This window comes from Peromyscus californicus, unplaced genomic scaffold, assembly GCF_007827085.1.
Source record: "Peromyscus californicus insignis strain IS unplaced genomic scaffold, ASM782708v3 Scaffold_6__1_contigs__length_162567912, whole genome shotgun sequence".
In the NCBI taxonomy this organism is placed as follows: Eukaryota; Metazoa; Chordata; class Mammalia; order Rodentia; family Cricetidae; genus Peromyscus; species Peromyscus californicus.
Window position 1 is genome coordinate 139812895 of NW_026294584.1, and position 16778 is coordinate 139829672.

Here is a 16778-nt window from a genome sequence, read left to right on the forward strand (position 1 = left end):
ACCACAAAAAAGTATGAAACCTAAAACAGCACCAAGAACCTACATTTTCTAGTATTATGTATTAGAGTTAAAAGTTCCCTTGGCTCAGTTTGTCTTAGTTGGAGATGGGACCCCTCGTGGCAGTTGGTACTAAGTCAGTTCTATAGCAACATGATGTATTGTCAGTAACAAGATGAATTGAGGACACCAGGGAGAGAATGTGAATGTGCACTGTAGTTGGATGTGGTAGTGGGGGATTGGATGGCCATCCTGAAGAAAGGGGGAGAACTGGACTTGTTGAGGAAACGGCGTTCCCCAGTGAGAAGAACCAGGAGGCTGGTCTTGCCACACTCACTCTGTAGAGACAGTCTAACAAAGCAAGCCAGAGCTAGCTCTGCCAGTGTGCAGAGCAAAGCTAAGCAAGTCAGTGTAAGAGACAAGAGTTGGGATTTCTGGCTGGAAAAGACCATGGCCTGCATATGCTGTGAAGCTGTGTCTACACAGAAGCATGTGCACCCCCATATGCACACACATACTCACATATGTGTGGGGATATACACACATGTAAGGTGGGTGCATTGTGATCATTGCTCTATAGCACCTGCCAGCATGTTGTGTCCTGTCCGCTATGAAGAGCAACCCAGTGGTTGCTCTCGAATGAAGAAGGGTTAGACACTGTATTAGTCACTTTTCTCATTGTTGTAGCTCATGGTTCGAGGGGGAACTCTCCGTCATGGTGGCAGGAACACGAGGTAGCTGATCACATCATGTCCACAGTCTGGAAGCAGAGAGCAATGGATGCTGGTGCTCACACTGTCTTCTTGTGTTCTTTCTGTTCAGTCCAGGACCCAAACCCTCCGAATGTTGCCTGCATTCAGGGCGGTTCTTCCCTCTTGAGTTAAATCTCTCTGAAGAGGTCCTCACAGACATGTGCACAGATCTGTCTTCTACACAATCCAAAACCCAGCCAGGTTGACAATAAACATTAACCATTGTAATAAGATAGGATAAAATGAAATGACATATTAGTGTTCTGTACAGGCAGGAAGGACAAATGCCCACTGTGCTATATTTGCATGTAGTTATGTATTTGGATTTTCATCCTGCAATCACATATAATTTTACATTGTAAGTCACATGAAAAATATGCGTGTGTGTGTGGGGGCGGGGGGTTGTGCCTGAAGAGTCCAGAAGGGGGCACCAGATCTCCTGGAGCTGGATTTACTGGTTTTTAACCAACCTAACCTGAGTGCTGGGAACTGAGCTGGGGTCTTCTGGAAGAGCAGCAAGAGCTCAGACCACTGAGCCATCTCTCCAGCCCCCTGAGTTGATATCTTTGTTTCCCATATGTTTTCCTTTAGTTGTTGCTTTTTTAAATTTACTGTTGAATTTTTGGTTTTTTGAAACAGACTCAGTCTAGGCAGTCTTAAACTCTCCGTGTCACAGAGGGTGAATTTGAACTCCATGGCGTTGAAACTGCACTCGAATTGGAGATAACATAAGCTTTGGGGGACACTGGACAAAAAACACACTAAGTTCCGTAATCCTTTGCAGGATACGCAGTGGCTAATATCCTCCTTTCTGCCGCCATTTTGATAGTCCAGACTGTCTTCGTTTCCTTTTGTTTACTTTGGCTTGGGGCTTGTTGACTTCCGTCTTTCATGGAATCAGCTCTTTGTTTGAGTGAGGTCTCTGTGTTGTTTTAGTCTGGATCCCACTCATTTCTGCTTCCGTCTTCAGCATGTCTTTTCTGCCGATAACTCAGAGTTTGATTTGTTCCTCTTTTTTTTTTTAAGGCCTTGAGACTCATTATTACGTTATTTACTTAAGGTTTATCTGTTTTTATACCATAGGCATGCATAGCTATAAACGTCCTTCTAAATTTTGCTTTTGCAATCTCTTAGATTCTTGGTTTTCTGGTCTGTTTTTCTGTTTTCATTTGCTGATAGGAATTTTTTAAGTTTTCTCTGATAATTGCTTTGATGACTTATGATTGCTCAAAAGTATGTTTTTCAATCCCCTTGTGTTGCTACAATATCTGAAGTTCTTCTTGCTGTTGATTATAGTTTCAATCTATTATCATCTGCTAAGAAAATACACTATTTGGGGATTGTTTCAGACATTGCTAATTTTGGTATCAAGCTGGAATTCACTATGTTCTGATTCTGAAACTTTTTTTTTGTTTTTTTAAAGTTGTACAGTCCTAGGAACTTGCAAAGGTTAGGGGAACTTAATGGCTCTTTATGCGGTTTCCCCAGCCCTCACATTTTCTACAACTCTATTGTAGTTCAAAGCCAGAGAAGTCACACCAATCATGGGAAACTGCAATTACTTTTATTCCTCAGTGTTTGATATAAGATATTTGAGCAGTATACGTCTACATGTTCATAGTATACCTAGAGAAAGCTGCTTTGGAGAGATCAGTTTCTTTTGCTAAGTACTTACATGGTGGGGAAGACTGTAACATTCAAAAACCAGCTGATTAATTTAAACCATATTGGAAAAGGAAGCCAGTTACTTCAGCTCTGAGGCCTTAGGATCAGATGTTTTGTCTGGATTTCCTGGGAAACGGCCTCTTTGTACCTCCTGGCTTTGTGCTAGCTGGTCTTGTTTCTCTAAGTGTGCTCATTCATTCACTTTCAAGACCCTCATTTGCTTTAGGGTCTTGATTTGGCTGATTGGCAGGCCACTTATCAACCTTCTTAGCTTTTCTAGAAAGAAATGATAGATTGGAGAAATAACCACTCGATTTATAGACACAATTACTTCTCACTAGAAATCTGGATATTTTTTATGAAGCTGGTGCATAAATCAGAAATGATTTCCATCTTGAGTGGGCTTCGTCATCTTTCAACTTGTCCACAAACAGCCTGTTTCAAGACATACAGTCCCTTTAATGCCGTTCCAGTATTAAATTCCCTAAAATTCTCTTAAATTGCTTGTATCAAAACCCCCAGCACATATCAAGCATTCTGACTTCAAATTCAAACAATTCGAGAAGAATCCATGCTACTGTTTTGTACAAATAATTAACAGATGCCTGCATTTGAGTTTTTAAAAGCAGTAATTGGCAGAGTACATTATTTAAAGTGCTTTGCACCACATTGCTTGATAATCTTAATGATCTTTCACTCCTGGCCTTCTGGCATCGATGAGATTTAGACAAAATTAGATTGAGTGAGTTTGTATCTCCCTGGCATGTAAGTATATAAAACAAGACAAGCAGAAGTCTCAGGTGCACATACATGAAGGGCATTGTGAGGGATCTGTGCTCTTAGATGGGGCTGCAGATCAGAGCTCGTTGCTTGAATTGACACAGACAAATTATTTTCTGTGTAAATCTGTTTTCTTCCCTGAGAGTTGCAACACTTTCTAGCTATGTAGTGATGGTTTATGTGTCTCAGAAGGTTGAAATTAATTTAATTTTATTTTTTTCCAGTTTAATTTTTCAGTTTCATAAGATTTAAAGAAGTGGGACCAGCACTGGCTATATTGCTAAGATATCACCACTTAATAATTTTGCTGTGAGCAAGTCATGCTGATTGATACTTGCCAATGGAAAGCTCAGCAGTGAGTGAATGGAGGAAGGATATTCCTCCTCAGAGACCTAGGCTTTCCATTCTCTGACACAGAAGGCTTTTCCCTCCTGGGGACTTAACCCATTAAAGACAAACTGGGGGGGGGGGCTGGAGGGATGACTCAGTGGTTAAGAGCACTGACTGCTCTTCCAGAGGACCTAGGTTCAATTTCAGGCACTCACATGACAGCTCATAACTGTCTGTAACTTTATTTCCAGGGGATCTGGCACCCTCACACAAATATACATATAGGCAAAACACCAAACGCACATAAAATAAATAAATTATTTTTTTTAAAAAAAAGGACAGAAGCTGGGACATTATAGAAAATGACAGTCTCCAGTAAATCTCCCACTCTCCAGCATTACTTAATGAATTGTGAATATATTCATCAGTCTATTAAATAGAAATACATTTATAATGGGTTAGGACACAGGCCATTAGAGTTACTTGGCTCATGCTTCTTTCTCAATCTAGTCCTTGGAAGGATTTACCTTGCTTTTTATTCTTCCTAATCCTGTTTCATGGCTGTCATAATTCTTAGGAGATTGAGATTATTGGTTTCCGTTACACAGATGCCTCACAGGCGCTGGTGGTGGAGGAGTACACAGTACACAGTTCTGAGCACTCCTCCTCACCTGCTTCTTCCAGAGCACTGGTTCTCAACCTGAGCATGGCAGCCCCTTTGGGGACTCGCCTATCAGATACTTACATTATGATGATTCACAACAGTAGTAAAATAATTGTTGTGAAGTAGCAATGAAATAATCTCACGGTTGGGGGTCACCACAGCGAGGAACTGTGTTAAAGGGCCGCAGTGTTAGGAAGGGTGAGGACCACCTTGTGCTGATCCTGTCACATGCTCACGTTTGTTTCGGCTTGGGACCAGGTCACACATTTGTGAGGCAGCCCAGTGGGACATAAGAAACATCCTGTACTCGAGGAAGGAATGGAATCCAACCTCAGTGTGGTGCTTTCTTCAGAGTTGTGTGTGTCTCCCACCAACCATACAGATGTAGCACATCCTGAAGAACTTTCTCAGGCATCATTCAGTACGCACACCTCAGAGATGATCATTAACATTCTGGGCAGTGTATAGCGATAGAGAGATACCTACCTCAGAGGATGGCTCATTCATTCTTCGTTACCATTTGATAAGAGTAAACACAGCCCTAACCCATCAACCCCTGTCACTGCAGCAAAGAGATGTGTGACCACCAGAATGCCTTTACCATGTGTCCCCTGTGTGACAAGTCCTGTGACTATTGGAACCTCAGCTCAGCCTGTGGGACTGCGCGGGCCAGCCATCTCTTTGACAATCCGGCCACTGTCTTCTTTTCCATCTTCATGGCTTTGTGGGGTAAGTTGTCATCACAATATCTGCTCAGTAGGGACTATCTCTAACAGGTACGGTGGCCAGGATGAAGACCGTAGCCTTCAATTTATTTACTTCAGTATATTTTCTTCATACTAGAAGAAGTACTTTAAGTACAATACCTTTTCCTTCTTTGGTGATATGTGTGGAGAGAAATAGGAATATCCTTTATGACTCTCCATGTTTTCTCTCAGAGGAGTAATGTTGACTCCACACTGGCCTCACTTGTGACTTACAAGGATCTTGAACATGTGCGTGTTCTAAAACCTGCTGGCAACCCATAAGGCACCTGGCACTTTTCCTCAGCTGTATGAAACCATAGAGACTGCAGTAGAGAGTTAGAACGCTGGTGTGCTGCCATGGTGGGGGACAGTTGGTATTAAGATGGGCTCCCGGTTTTCAGGTCCCATGCTATTTTCTGCACCCCATGAGTGTGGACTCTGGAGATTTTATTTAATGTTAAATGATGTTTTCAATATTCTCACCAAAGGTATTTGTGAAAGAAATTAACAAACAATTCCTTCATTTCCCCCTTCCTACCTTCTCCCTGGAGCATCAGCATAGCTAACTCTCTCTGCAACCGTACTCATCTGAACACACACACACACACACACACACACACACACACACACACCACACACACACAACACACACACACACACACACACACACACACACACACACACACACACACACACACACAGTGTTCTTACAAACTGCGGACACCCTCCCCATGGCAACTGGTCAGTTTGGAAGGACACAGCCCTGTGCATTTAAAAAGAGCCCAAGTCAACATGTTTCAGTCTGTGTTATTACCACCTGGCTTGTACTCACTGGCAAAAGCGCAGGACCGCCCCCATCCACTGGATCAAAGTTCAGTAGGACCATAGTCCTGCTGCAGAGCCCGCTTGATTTATCCCCACCTCTGCAGGGGCTGGAGGCCCTGATCATAGGTTCCTAAAAGATAAGGAAAGGAGGAGGAGGGCAAGGGGAGGACGAGAGAGAGGTGAGGAGAATGAGGAGGAGGAGGAACCTGTTCGCAGTAGCATCCAGGGAAGCAGATCACAGATTTCTCCCATTCCCTGTGGGAATCTCTTCTTGGTCCAGACAAAGCTTGTCTGGAAAGATTCTGTATTGCTAGGTTTCCACCAAACGCCTCCAGAGGGCACTCTAGTTTTTAGTCTCAGGGGACTCCCAGAAGTACCTGGGCAGCCCTTCAAGATAGTAGCCTACAGGAGGAGATGGAACTTGTGCCTTGTCAGGCAGCAGAACAAAGTAAAGATCAGCTTGCTGCCTGGGAAGCCATGGGCACCAGTGCCTCCCACCAAGCACAGCATGGGTAACTACCCTGAGATCCCCTCGAACCAATCTGGAACCCAGACTACATACTCAGTTTTGGATTTAGTGCAGACCAAGTTCCTATTCATTTGCCTTGTTGATACTGCCACCACAGAGTAGCCATCACTTTGAGGCCTGGGCCCAGGGTCTCTCACGAACTTTCTTGAGACACACCACTCCCTGAAGCAAGGTGAGGTTCTCAGCTACATTTCAGTCTCAAGCCCCAACCACTGCCTATGGTCTGTACTCAATAGCTTCGGTAAACAGAGTCTCAACTATTTATTACCCCTATCCCTGGAAAGTACATAGAGGTGGGATTGTATTGGAGCTTCCCGGTTTAGGGCAGTTTTTTCCCTTTTTTAGCAGCCTTACTGTGTTTTATGTGATTATGTACTTAGGTGCAGCAGCCAAAAGCCTTAGGCATAATTGCCTACAAATTACAATTAAAAATTACAGTAATGCCTCTCATTACCATGATTATAATGATTAGTGGTGCAGTGTCGAGTGGCCCAGGCTTGCCAGGAATGGGCTGAAAAGAAGCAGTTCTGAGCAGAGAGAGAGAGAGAGAGAGAGAGAGAGAGAGAGAGAGAGAGAGAGAGAGAGAGAGAGAGAGTGTCAGGTCAGATGACAGTGAGAATAGCGTTTGAAGATGCCTGCATCATGAAGACACTAGTCTGCAGATCCCAGCCTGTCAGAGTATGTGCCCAGACTCCTGCAGATCTAGCCTTAGACTGCAGTGGGAGATGATGTTTTATCAGCAGTGACAAAGAGCTCACAGCTCTGAAGAGAGACAGAGAAGGCTCTGCTGAGGAAGGCTTAGGCAGTCTTCAAAGCATCTTGGTTCTGTTCCTTGTCAGCCATGGGTCCCAAATCCAGTGAATGCAGACCTGGCTCTGTCCGCAGTTACTAATGTTTCCAAAAGTGAATGCTCTTCGCCAAGGTGGTGCCTGGTTCCTTTGGCCTTGGTGTTGAAGCTGTGTCCTCACCTATAAACCGGGTGAAAGAATACTCCCTGTAGCATTCCTGTGACAATGGGTAAGACTGTGTGCAAAGCATTGACGTGGTACTTGGAAAGTGAGCTGAGTGTGATGGCACCCTCTCTTTTCCATCACCTGCATGGCATCTCTGCTCATTATTCCCTGGCTTCTCTTCTGCATGCTCACAGCCTGCCCTCCCTTTGTCCATGGAGAGGCTACCCGATCAGCACACTGATTCCTTCCCTGCGTATATCCTCTTCAGGCACTGTGAAGGGTGACAGGACGGTGTTCCCAGGCCAATGTCAGTCTCAGGAGTAAGTTGCATTCACAGGAAAAAAAAAACACTGCAAGTTCAAGGGAGAAAACTACACATAATGGCAGCTTGATGTAGCTGCAAGTAAGTAAAGGTAGCTTGAGTAGCTGCACATTCAGCCAGCATAGGATTATGCTTAGTTCTGTAATGTGCCTGAGTTAAACATAGGTAGTCGGGATCTCAGGGAGAGTTTTCAACCCTGTTAGAGCACCATAGACCTGAAATGGCAGCCAGAAATCCAGCATGGTGTGCAGTGAGGGCCACCTGGCTGGCATCATGGACAGTGCAGAGCTAGAGGGATGACTCTGGGGAATGTCCCTTCCCTTCCTTTTCTAGATGCCATGACCATAATGAAGGTAGGATTATGGAGGAAGAGTGACATAGACTGGGTCAGGATGGGATGAAAGAGGAACCTGGAGGGTGAGGTGGGAGATGGGGATAATTCACACAAGTTGAAGGTGGAGGGGACTGGAAGATGAGTAAGCAGCAAAGCAGGTGTGAGGTACGTTGGCAAATGATGGAAGAGGTCCAGATAGAAGATCTGGGCCAGACACACATCTTAGTATCCAGAGAAAGCTGAGAGCTTAAAGATCCAGGAATTTAGTCAGGGGAATTCATTTTCCCTCTGCCTATCCCATTTTCATTGCCGGAATCCATTGTTAGAGTCCAACTCTGATGCCCTCTCCAGCCGCTAGCGTTCCTTGCTGGATTCCCACAGTTTTCTGTCAGGGTTGTTCTAAAGTCCGTGGTTGCTTTGTGCCATGTTTGGCAAACAGCAAATCCATCTAACCTAGACCACAATGTCTAAAGGGTTCTGTTCACTGCAGATGCTTTAGTGTGGACTGGTTATTTCATTAAAAATTAGAAGTCGCCCGGTGCTTGCTCCAAACACAAGAGAGGTATTAAGAAAGCGAGAGCAAGGCTTATGTAAGTTGGGTAGGGGAGAAGTGAAAGGGATGACTAATCTTCAGGCAGAGACGATCTGCACAGGCAAGATGAGGCTTATTAAAGAGTCTACATACCCCAGTGTAAGCCAGCTTCCCATTCAACCTCAAGGATGGGCATGTGTTTGAGCTTGTGGTTTCTGAGGTTTGAGCCCACAGTTGGCTGACTCCATTGCTTTGGACCTGAAAGGAAAATGTCATGGTAATAGGAGTGTGTGATGGAAGCGTCTCATGTCACAGTGACCATCAAGCAAGGAGAAAGAGGAGGAGGGGATCTGGGGATAAAATATTGTCCTTATGAGTATACCCAAGAGACCCATTTCCTCCAACTAGATCCCATTTCCTAAGTTTTTATCACCTTTCAACAAATCTTAACATTATGAACTCATCAGTTGATGAGATCTGAGCCCCTATGATCCAGTCATCTCCCAAAAGCCCACCAATGAGCAACCAAGTCTTTAACATGTAGCTTTGAGGTGATAATTTAGATCCAAACTATAATTCCCTTCCAGTTTTATTTTTCTTATCTTACAAAATTTCTCTCATTTCTTGGCATCAGTATCCTTATTCTCCAGAATCTGGAAGTGAGGAAAAGTTCCTTTTAATATAATCATATGTGATTATATTAATGTGATAATGCGAGCATCGATAAAGGACCACACATTCAAAATGGCCCCTTAGGACTACATTGCTCAATGATCTTAGAACTGTCTACACAGGTGCACCCTATTACATTCATATGATGACAAGATTACCTGTTGATGCATTTCTCAGAATGGTTCCCCCTTCATAAGTGACTGTGTATCTATCGGCACTCGGGGATATGGAGTGTTTTGAGCAGCTCTAGGCAGAAAGCCATGGGGCTCAATACTTCAATGAGAGCTCCTGAATTGGAATTCTGTAAGTGTGTGTTCCACCTGCACTGGTAAACCCAAGGCTACCCAGACTCTATTCTTCATAAATAATTGAATGCTTTCCTTCTTTTTAAGCTACCATGTTTCTGGAAAACTGGAAGAGACTACAGATGCGGCTGGGCTACTTCTGGGACCTGACTGGGATAGAAGAGGAAGAAGTGAGTCCCCTCGCACATTTCTCTGGGCCCTCGCTTTTCTCTGATCCTAGAACTAGATTGTCACTTCAAGTTTGCTGTCGCATCAGCTGTTCCTGGCTGGGTCTCTCATGGTTTGTTGGCTATGTCATGGTTTATAAGCACCAAAGGGATTTCAGATGCTTTCTTCAGGGGTTCAGACTCTTCCTTTGAGTTGTTAAGGTGCAGGGCTTGGAGATGGGAAGAGGGCCCCGTAGCCTAATTTGGAAGAAGAAATGGTACAAGATTCACAAACAAGTGGCCATAAGTAACCTTGATACCAAGAAGCCAGAGAAAAATGAATTCTTGGTTTAGAGCTGGGACTTGTCAGAATGCCTGTGAGCCTATAGAACATCAAGGTGGGGAGGTATGGGAGGTACAGATGAAGGTTGCTGGGGTAACTAACAAAGAAAGATCTACCAAGTCATTTTGGCAGGATTCAGTAGACGGTGAATTGAGAAAATGAGTGAAGGGCAAAGGGTAGATTCCTTCAGAGTCTAATTTGGGGTGGGGAGCAGGGGTAGATGATATTTAAGGTATGTAAAAAAAAAAAGTAATCCTTCCTTTTCAGCTCTTTTGAGAATTAGCACATTAGCCATGAATCTGATAAGCTGAGCATTTTAATTTACAAGAGTTACTAGTACTGGATGTTGCTCATGGTCTAAAGAACAAAAGTGGGTAGCAGATAGGAGCTCTGGTACTGTAGGTGGTTTAGATGGCAGTGAGGGAATATATCTGCAAAGTCCAGGACCATTCCACTATCTGAGTATTAATATGCAAGGCAAGCCACAGATGTTACGGTGGCTGCTGAAGAGTAATTCTTCTCCTCACAGTCCTATGGCGACCAGTCTATAGTAAGTACTTACTACTATCAGATGGCCAGCCTTTCCTCATTGTTGCTATCCAGGCGAGCTCTCCAGCACTGCCTCAGCTAGCTCACCCAATGCAGCTTGCGGCAAGGAGCAGGGCCAGTTCTCCTGTTCCCAGGTCCTCAGATTTGGGTCGCCCACACTCACACCACCAGGGCTAGCTCCATTGTTTTGCCCAGGCAAGGTGCAGGAGCCTCTCTTCCCATTGCCATAGGGGGTATATGGGGGAATGGGGTCAGCTCTCCTGCTCTCATGCCCTCGGGGCTGGCTCACCTGTGTACCTGACAACAGGGTCAGCTCTAATGTGCTGTTCAGGCAGGGTTCAGGGCCAATTCTCCCGTGTGCTGCACCTAGTCAAGGGCAGGGCTTGCTTTCCCACTTTTATGACCTCAGGGGTCAGCTCTCTCACCTGCCACAGGTGGCATTGGTTGGGGGGGAGGGCATCTTTCTCTCACCCATGCCAACACATGGCAGATTGGGGGCGGGCAGGCTCAGCTCTCCTGGTCTTGATGCCTTCAGCACAGATTCACCTGAGTCCCTGACCACAGGGCTAGCTCTAGTGTGCTGCCTAGGTGAGGTGTACACCTTTGGTATGGGGTAGGGCCATCTTTCCTGAGTGTAAGGGGGGGTAGCTCTCCCCTGAGGGGCAGGGCAGGACCAACTCTCCTGCTGCAGTATCCAGAGAGGGGCAGGGCCAGCTATCCCAGGACCTGTGAAGGGGAAATTTGGTTTTAAGGGCTAAGGATGTAACTCAGTAGCAGGTCACTTGTTTGGTATGCCCCAGTGTGGGATCTAGCTACTTGCACCAAAACATAAAACCTTATAAAGAAAAATCAGGAGTTTGAAAATTTGCTGAATTTTAATAGACAAAAGAGAGAATAAGGGGCACCCCCAAGAAGGAATCAGCAATCATGATCCTGATCTGGCAAGCTAGGGGTGTGTATCAGTAATAGCAAGATGCCTTGAAAGGTCTGAGGAGTAGAGAAGACAGGGATCAGGAGCTAGTGAGGGACAAAGGAACCAGTACCATCTGGTGGCCAGAGCAGGGTTGGCATTGATTGTTATCTGTGTCTCCTGGGAAGGAGTGGAGGACAGTTAGACAAGGTATATGTGACTGGCATAGGAGTCCTGGGGTTTATATAAATAACTGCATATAGAGGTCAGTAATGTTTTTCCCAGGCTCAGGGATCCTTTCAACATGCTCTTTTCCCTGTGGTATTCTCCAGGAAACACTCACCTTCTCAGGGGGAAGGATGGAGCTGATACACACACAGGCCACAGCCCATTCGCCTTCTGTCCCTCCTACATGGGGTGTTCTCAACATGTAGAAGTGGAATAAGCAGGCTGGAGCAAGTCCAGCTTATAAACTGGGATACTAATAGACAAAGGGTGGAGTTTACTTTCTTATGAGGGTCAGGAGGTGGGTGAACAACCAACCCCTAGGGCCAACCTACAGGGCCAGTACAGGGTAGGTGTCCTTGTGGACTGACTGAAGGAGGCCTTTACATCCAGTGTCCTGTCCTTCTGTCCTGACTGACCTTAGATCATCTGAATCTGGCTTGAAGCCTTCATCCAGGCCAGATCCTGAGGAGGCTTCCAGATGGAAACAGCTTCTGGGAGACTGTGGATTCGTGGAATTTGGCATCACATCAGTCATCTATGGAGTTTATGCTTAGGGACTATTACATTGATCTGCTTGCGGCTGAATGTGGACTAGATTCTGCTCTGCCCATGAGCTTATCTGCCCAGCTTTTGAGGGAGTCTGGGACCTCATCAGGTCAGCTTGGCTGCAAACAGGGATAGCCTTGGTTGCTCTGCCTCAGCTGAATAAAGGACAACTGGGCTCTGTGTGTCAAAAGACTGGGCTTCTTCTAAATGGACAAAGGAGGTTTGAGCTTGGGTGAGGTGGGCCACAGCTCCAACCGTTGTGAGTCTAGAGATGGGTTGGCATCACCCTGCTGGTCATCAAGGGAGAGCCCAGGAGTCTCCTTTAATCTCTTTATAGGAAACATGAGGAGAAAAGCTCCTGGGTCTTGACAAGGTTTAGAATACACATTTTGGCAGTTGATAGATGATGTTGTGGCAGCTTTTAATCATGACCTTCCATTGGAATAATGAAGAAGCAAAGCAAAGAGATGTTGGTGGCCAGGGTGGAAAACTTCAGTCCAACACTTCCCAAACTATTTCAGCAACATCCTGACTGTTACAGCTAGAAGCTGTTCTGTGGGAAAGGATGAGCTGAAGAATATTGGAGAAGTATCTTTAGCAGAGCACTTTCTAGACCTTTCGGTAAGGTCACCAAAGTCTCAGAAGGATGATTTCTTGGGAGATATTATTCTGGAAGTCTTTTTTCAGCTGAAACTCTCTTGGAGTATACCTTAGGGAATGCTATACTGGAGAATGGAGAATGGTGGAAGCTGAACTGAAGTAAGCTTCAGCTACATTTAGAGATTTCTGTGCATTCTGCATGGTGAGAAACCCTGTCACTGTGAGAAACACAAAAGAATACAGAACAGACAACCAGTCCTTCGGAAGAGAACAAGACTCTGACATGGGCACAGCCAGATAGAAAGAATGAAATGTGTGAATGGCTACAGTGTTCCTGGAGTGTGTGGTGTAAGTTATAAAACTCTAGGAAATTGGAGAAGAATTTGGCTGATGGGTACATTGCAGAGACAGACTCCCGGAAGGGGTGGGTCTGGTGTGCCTTAGAAGGCTGTGTGATGGCAGAGAGCCTGCAAAGGCACTGAATGTTATTACCCACCATGATATACTATGCTCCTTAATCATTGGTAGTTTCTCCAATGCCACAGTTTGTCAGGAAAACCAGAGTAGCCAGGTGTCTCACAAGTTGACCTCTAGTGTCTTTGACATATGGGTGATAACAAAGAAGTGTGTGCAGAACCCGCGGTCACCTGAATCTGTGCTTAGAGGTCTGACACCAAATTCCACGAATCGGAAGAATCTCTCTAGAAGCTGGTTCTGTTTGGAAGTCTCCTTAGGAGTCGTGCTTAGAAAACAAATGGGACCATGAAATCCTCACACCTTAGGAATTCATCTTGGAGCTAGCCACTGTGGAAAGGCCTGTCAAGAGAGGCCTGTTGCCCACTGCTAAGTCCCCTTTGAAGTGAGCTGTGAATCTTACTGGCCCAGTGTCTGTAGTGATATGACTTGACTTGGGAGCTCTTTCGCATGCCTGGTGAGTGATAATCCAGGTTGGACCGGCAGAGTAGCCGAATGATGTCTCCTGAGTATTTACTGCTGTATTAACCAATGAGTTGCTCACCTACGCTATGTAGACGGGTCCAGGCAATGAGTTTTAAGATTCTCCCATGACCACCTTGGCTTTGATGTTTATTGGCTACCATTTTAGCCTGCAGAATCATGGAACAGAGAAGTATTGTTGCTTCCCCAAACTCCCAGCTGTGGGGTACAACTCTTTCCAGGAGGGTCTGGGCTCCTTGTAAGTGAGCTTGAGGCATGAGGAGAGTGGGGGTGGGGCAGTGCTATTCCTCTCCCTTTGTCAGTTTGTTCTACAAAACATAGAGCTTCTTGTTGTATCAGCTGCCAGGTTAACATCTTCTCTCTCCTTTCTCAACACCGGCACCCACCCCAGGAACGTTCCAAGGTTTGGTTCTCAGTGTGACAATAAGTGTTGTGTGTCTCATTTCTCCCTGCAGCATTGTGTTCTTGACATAGAGTCCTTGTAACTGTGTCATGTGGCAAATCATGTCTGATAGTGTCCATGCCTAAACCCAGTTTGATGTACTTATGGTGTCTGGTTCTGATCCACAGGCCCAGGTCACTCCTGTTTACTAACTCTGTTTACTGACTCTTTGGTGTAGGAACACTCCCGGCCTGAGTATGAAACCAAAGTACGAGAGAAACTGTTAAAGGAGAGCGGCAAGTCGGCAGTTCAGAAACTGGATGCGAATTCGCCTGTGGATGACGAGGTGAGAGGCTATGCTCATGGCTCTTTCTGGTCTTTGTTGGTGCTGGTTGTTGTGCTATTTGCGGACCTTAGTGGTGGGACACTGGCTGTGAAAAGGAGTGACTGTGGACAGGATGGAATGAGAACTTGATGTTGCCATCATCCAGTAGTTGGAGTCCCTGGGGAACAAGCTGTCATGGTGACTAGATCCATGGAGGTCCCTGTGGAACTGTGTGGACAAAATGGGAGGGCATGTTGGAGAAGAGAGAACCCATCTCGAGACTGTCTCCTGTGATCAGCATTACCTAAGTACCTGTTACCATATCAAGCCCTACACAGCTGCTAATGTCCCCTGGATCCTTGTTCCCCACCAGCCGCTGGCCTAGGTTCACTCTATTCATATTTATTCTCATGATAAACCCGCAAAGCTGGTAAAAATGCTGTGTAAAGGAGAGCTCATGAAGGAAAGTTATATCTAAAGATTGTGTCAGTGGCTAGAAGTCACACAGCTGATATATTTAGCTATGTCAGGAGTTCTAACCTTTATCTCTGCATTTAACCATCCTGACACACTGTCCTCGGAATAAATGCACTTGAGAAATCGAAGGATAAAGCAGGAACAGTTCTTAGGCCCCACAGAGGCAAAAGCATGCCTGTATTTGCTTGAGTTACTCACATGATGTCCCATACATTTCATTCTTCTGGGTGGGCCACAAGGAGGAATGCCATGTTCTTTGGGTTTAAGGAATTGCTGCCATTTGTAAATACTTATGGTGTGTGTGTGTGTGTGTGTGTGTGTGTGTGTGTGTGTGTGTGTCTCCTTGGCAGTACCTGTCTCTGAGTGCAACCCTGCTTTTAAATCAAGATTGTGTGTTTATGTCTTCCCTAAATCTCATTTCTGAAAAAAAAAATCAACAAGAGTGAAAATCTGTTGTTTTTCAATGTGTCTTTTCTTCATCCTGGATATGAATTCAAATTTTATTATATTTTGCATTCTTTAAGTTGCAACCATTCATGTTAACATGCAAATTTATGCAAATACCAAAACAGAAGAATGTGGTGTTTTTGAGCCCAGAATACTAGCATTTTTTTTTACAAGAGAAAATAAGACTTAAATAGAAGGGGGCGGGGACCTGTGGTTTTTTTGTTTTTTCTCCTCTAGACTAAGTCCAAGAACACCAATTAGTCAGAGAAATGGTGAATTTGGTCTTAGAAAAGGCTGGCGGTCACTGCCACCTTTGTCACAAAGCCTATAATCTGTGTACCATCAGCTTCAGCAACTCCACGGAACTTCCTTCCTCTACCCTAGAACAACATACCATGGGTGACCTTGCAGAACTCACACATAGGGACTCATTCAATTTTTTAAAATCATCTTTTATTATTTTCAAAGACAAATGTGTGTGTATATGCATGTGAGTGCAGGTGCCTGCAGAAGCCAGAGATGGCTGTTCCTCCCAGAGCTGGTGGTCCAGGTGGTTGTGAACTGCCTGGTGTGGGTGTTGGAAATCAAATTTGGTTCTTCTGGAAGAATAGGAAGTGCTCTTAACCATGGAGCCATCTCTCTACTCCTGACTCATTTAATTTTTAATTCCATAGACGGGAATGCCAATGCGCTGGAATTCTGTACAGTGGGACTGTGGTTCTAATATAAATATTGCTTGAATATATATGCATGATAGGTCAAATAACTTTCGGGAACTATGAATAATTAAAAAACATCTGAATGCATTATGAATGATGCATATGTTTATATTGTAGCATTCAGTTCAGCATCTCCATTCACTACCCTGTTGAGAATGCAAAGCTCAAAACATCTAATGGGCAGTGGGAGGAAATGAATTTCCCAATGAACAATGTGAGATAAACATGGCCTGTGTTTGTCAGAATCCTTTTTTTGTTCTTTCAGTTCTGGGAATATTGTAAATGCTTCTTCCTGTGCTATAAATCTAAGTGTTGATGGGTGATAGAGATGGTGGACATGTTGCTGCATTGATATCTGATGGAAAGGATGCTTCTCTTTCTTGGAGGAAGAGTTGTGGTCAGCACCCACTGCAGAACATGCTTTGGGGCATCAGGGAGTATGAGATGGCTATGAAAGGCACCTGTTCTAGGGAGCAGACTGGAACTAAGAATCAAAGTCTAGCTAGGCTTGGGTGCATGCACTGTTTTCACCCCAGTGGTTCACCTGGACACCCCTTCACTGTCACCTCAAAACTCTACCTTCTCTCCACACATACCTTCCAATTGAGTGATAAAGGCACTATTCTTCACTGAGGCTCAGATTGACATGGGACACCCCCTAAGACCACACAGCTGTTTGTGGGGAAGCCAGTCACTGGTTCTTTTTAACCCCAGAGACCCAACACTTTTTTTCCCTTTTAAAA

General features: G+C 44.9%; 1 protein-coding gene across 2 annotated transcripts in view; it reads left to right on the top strand.

Annotated features, from left to right (window-relative positions):
- The window catches only part of Ano2 (anoctamin 2), a 347394-nt gene that overhangs the window by 176233 nt on the left and 154383 nt on the right, over positions 1-16778 (top strand). For both annotated transcript variants that reach the window (XM_052721782.1, XM_052721784.1), the window contains 4 exons: positions 4757-4917; positions 9494-9576; positions 14077-14088; positions 14306-14413. In XM_052721782.1, coding sequence (XP_052577742.1) covers positions 4757-4917; positions 9494-9576; positions 14077-14088; positions 14306-14413 — 364 coding nt within the window. The remainder of the gene's footprint in view (positions 1-4756; positions 4918-9493; positions 9577-14076; positions 14089-14305; positions 14414-16778) is intronic.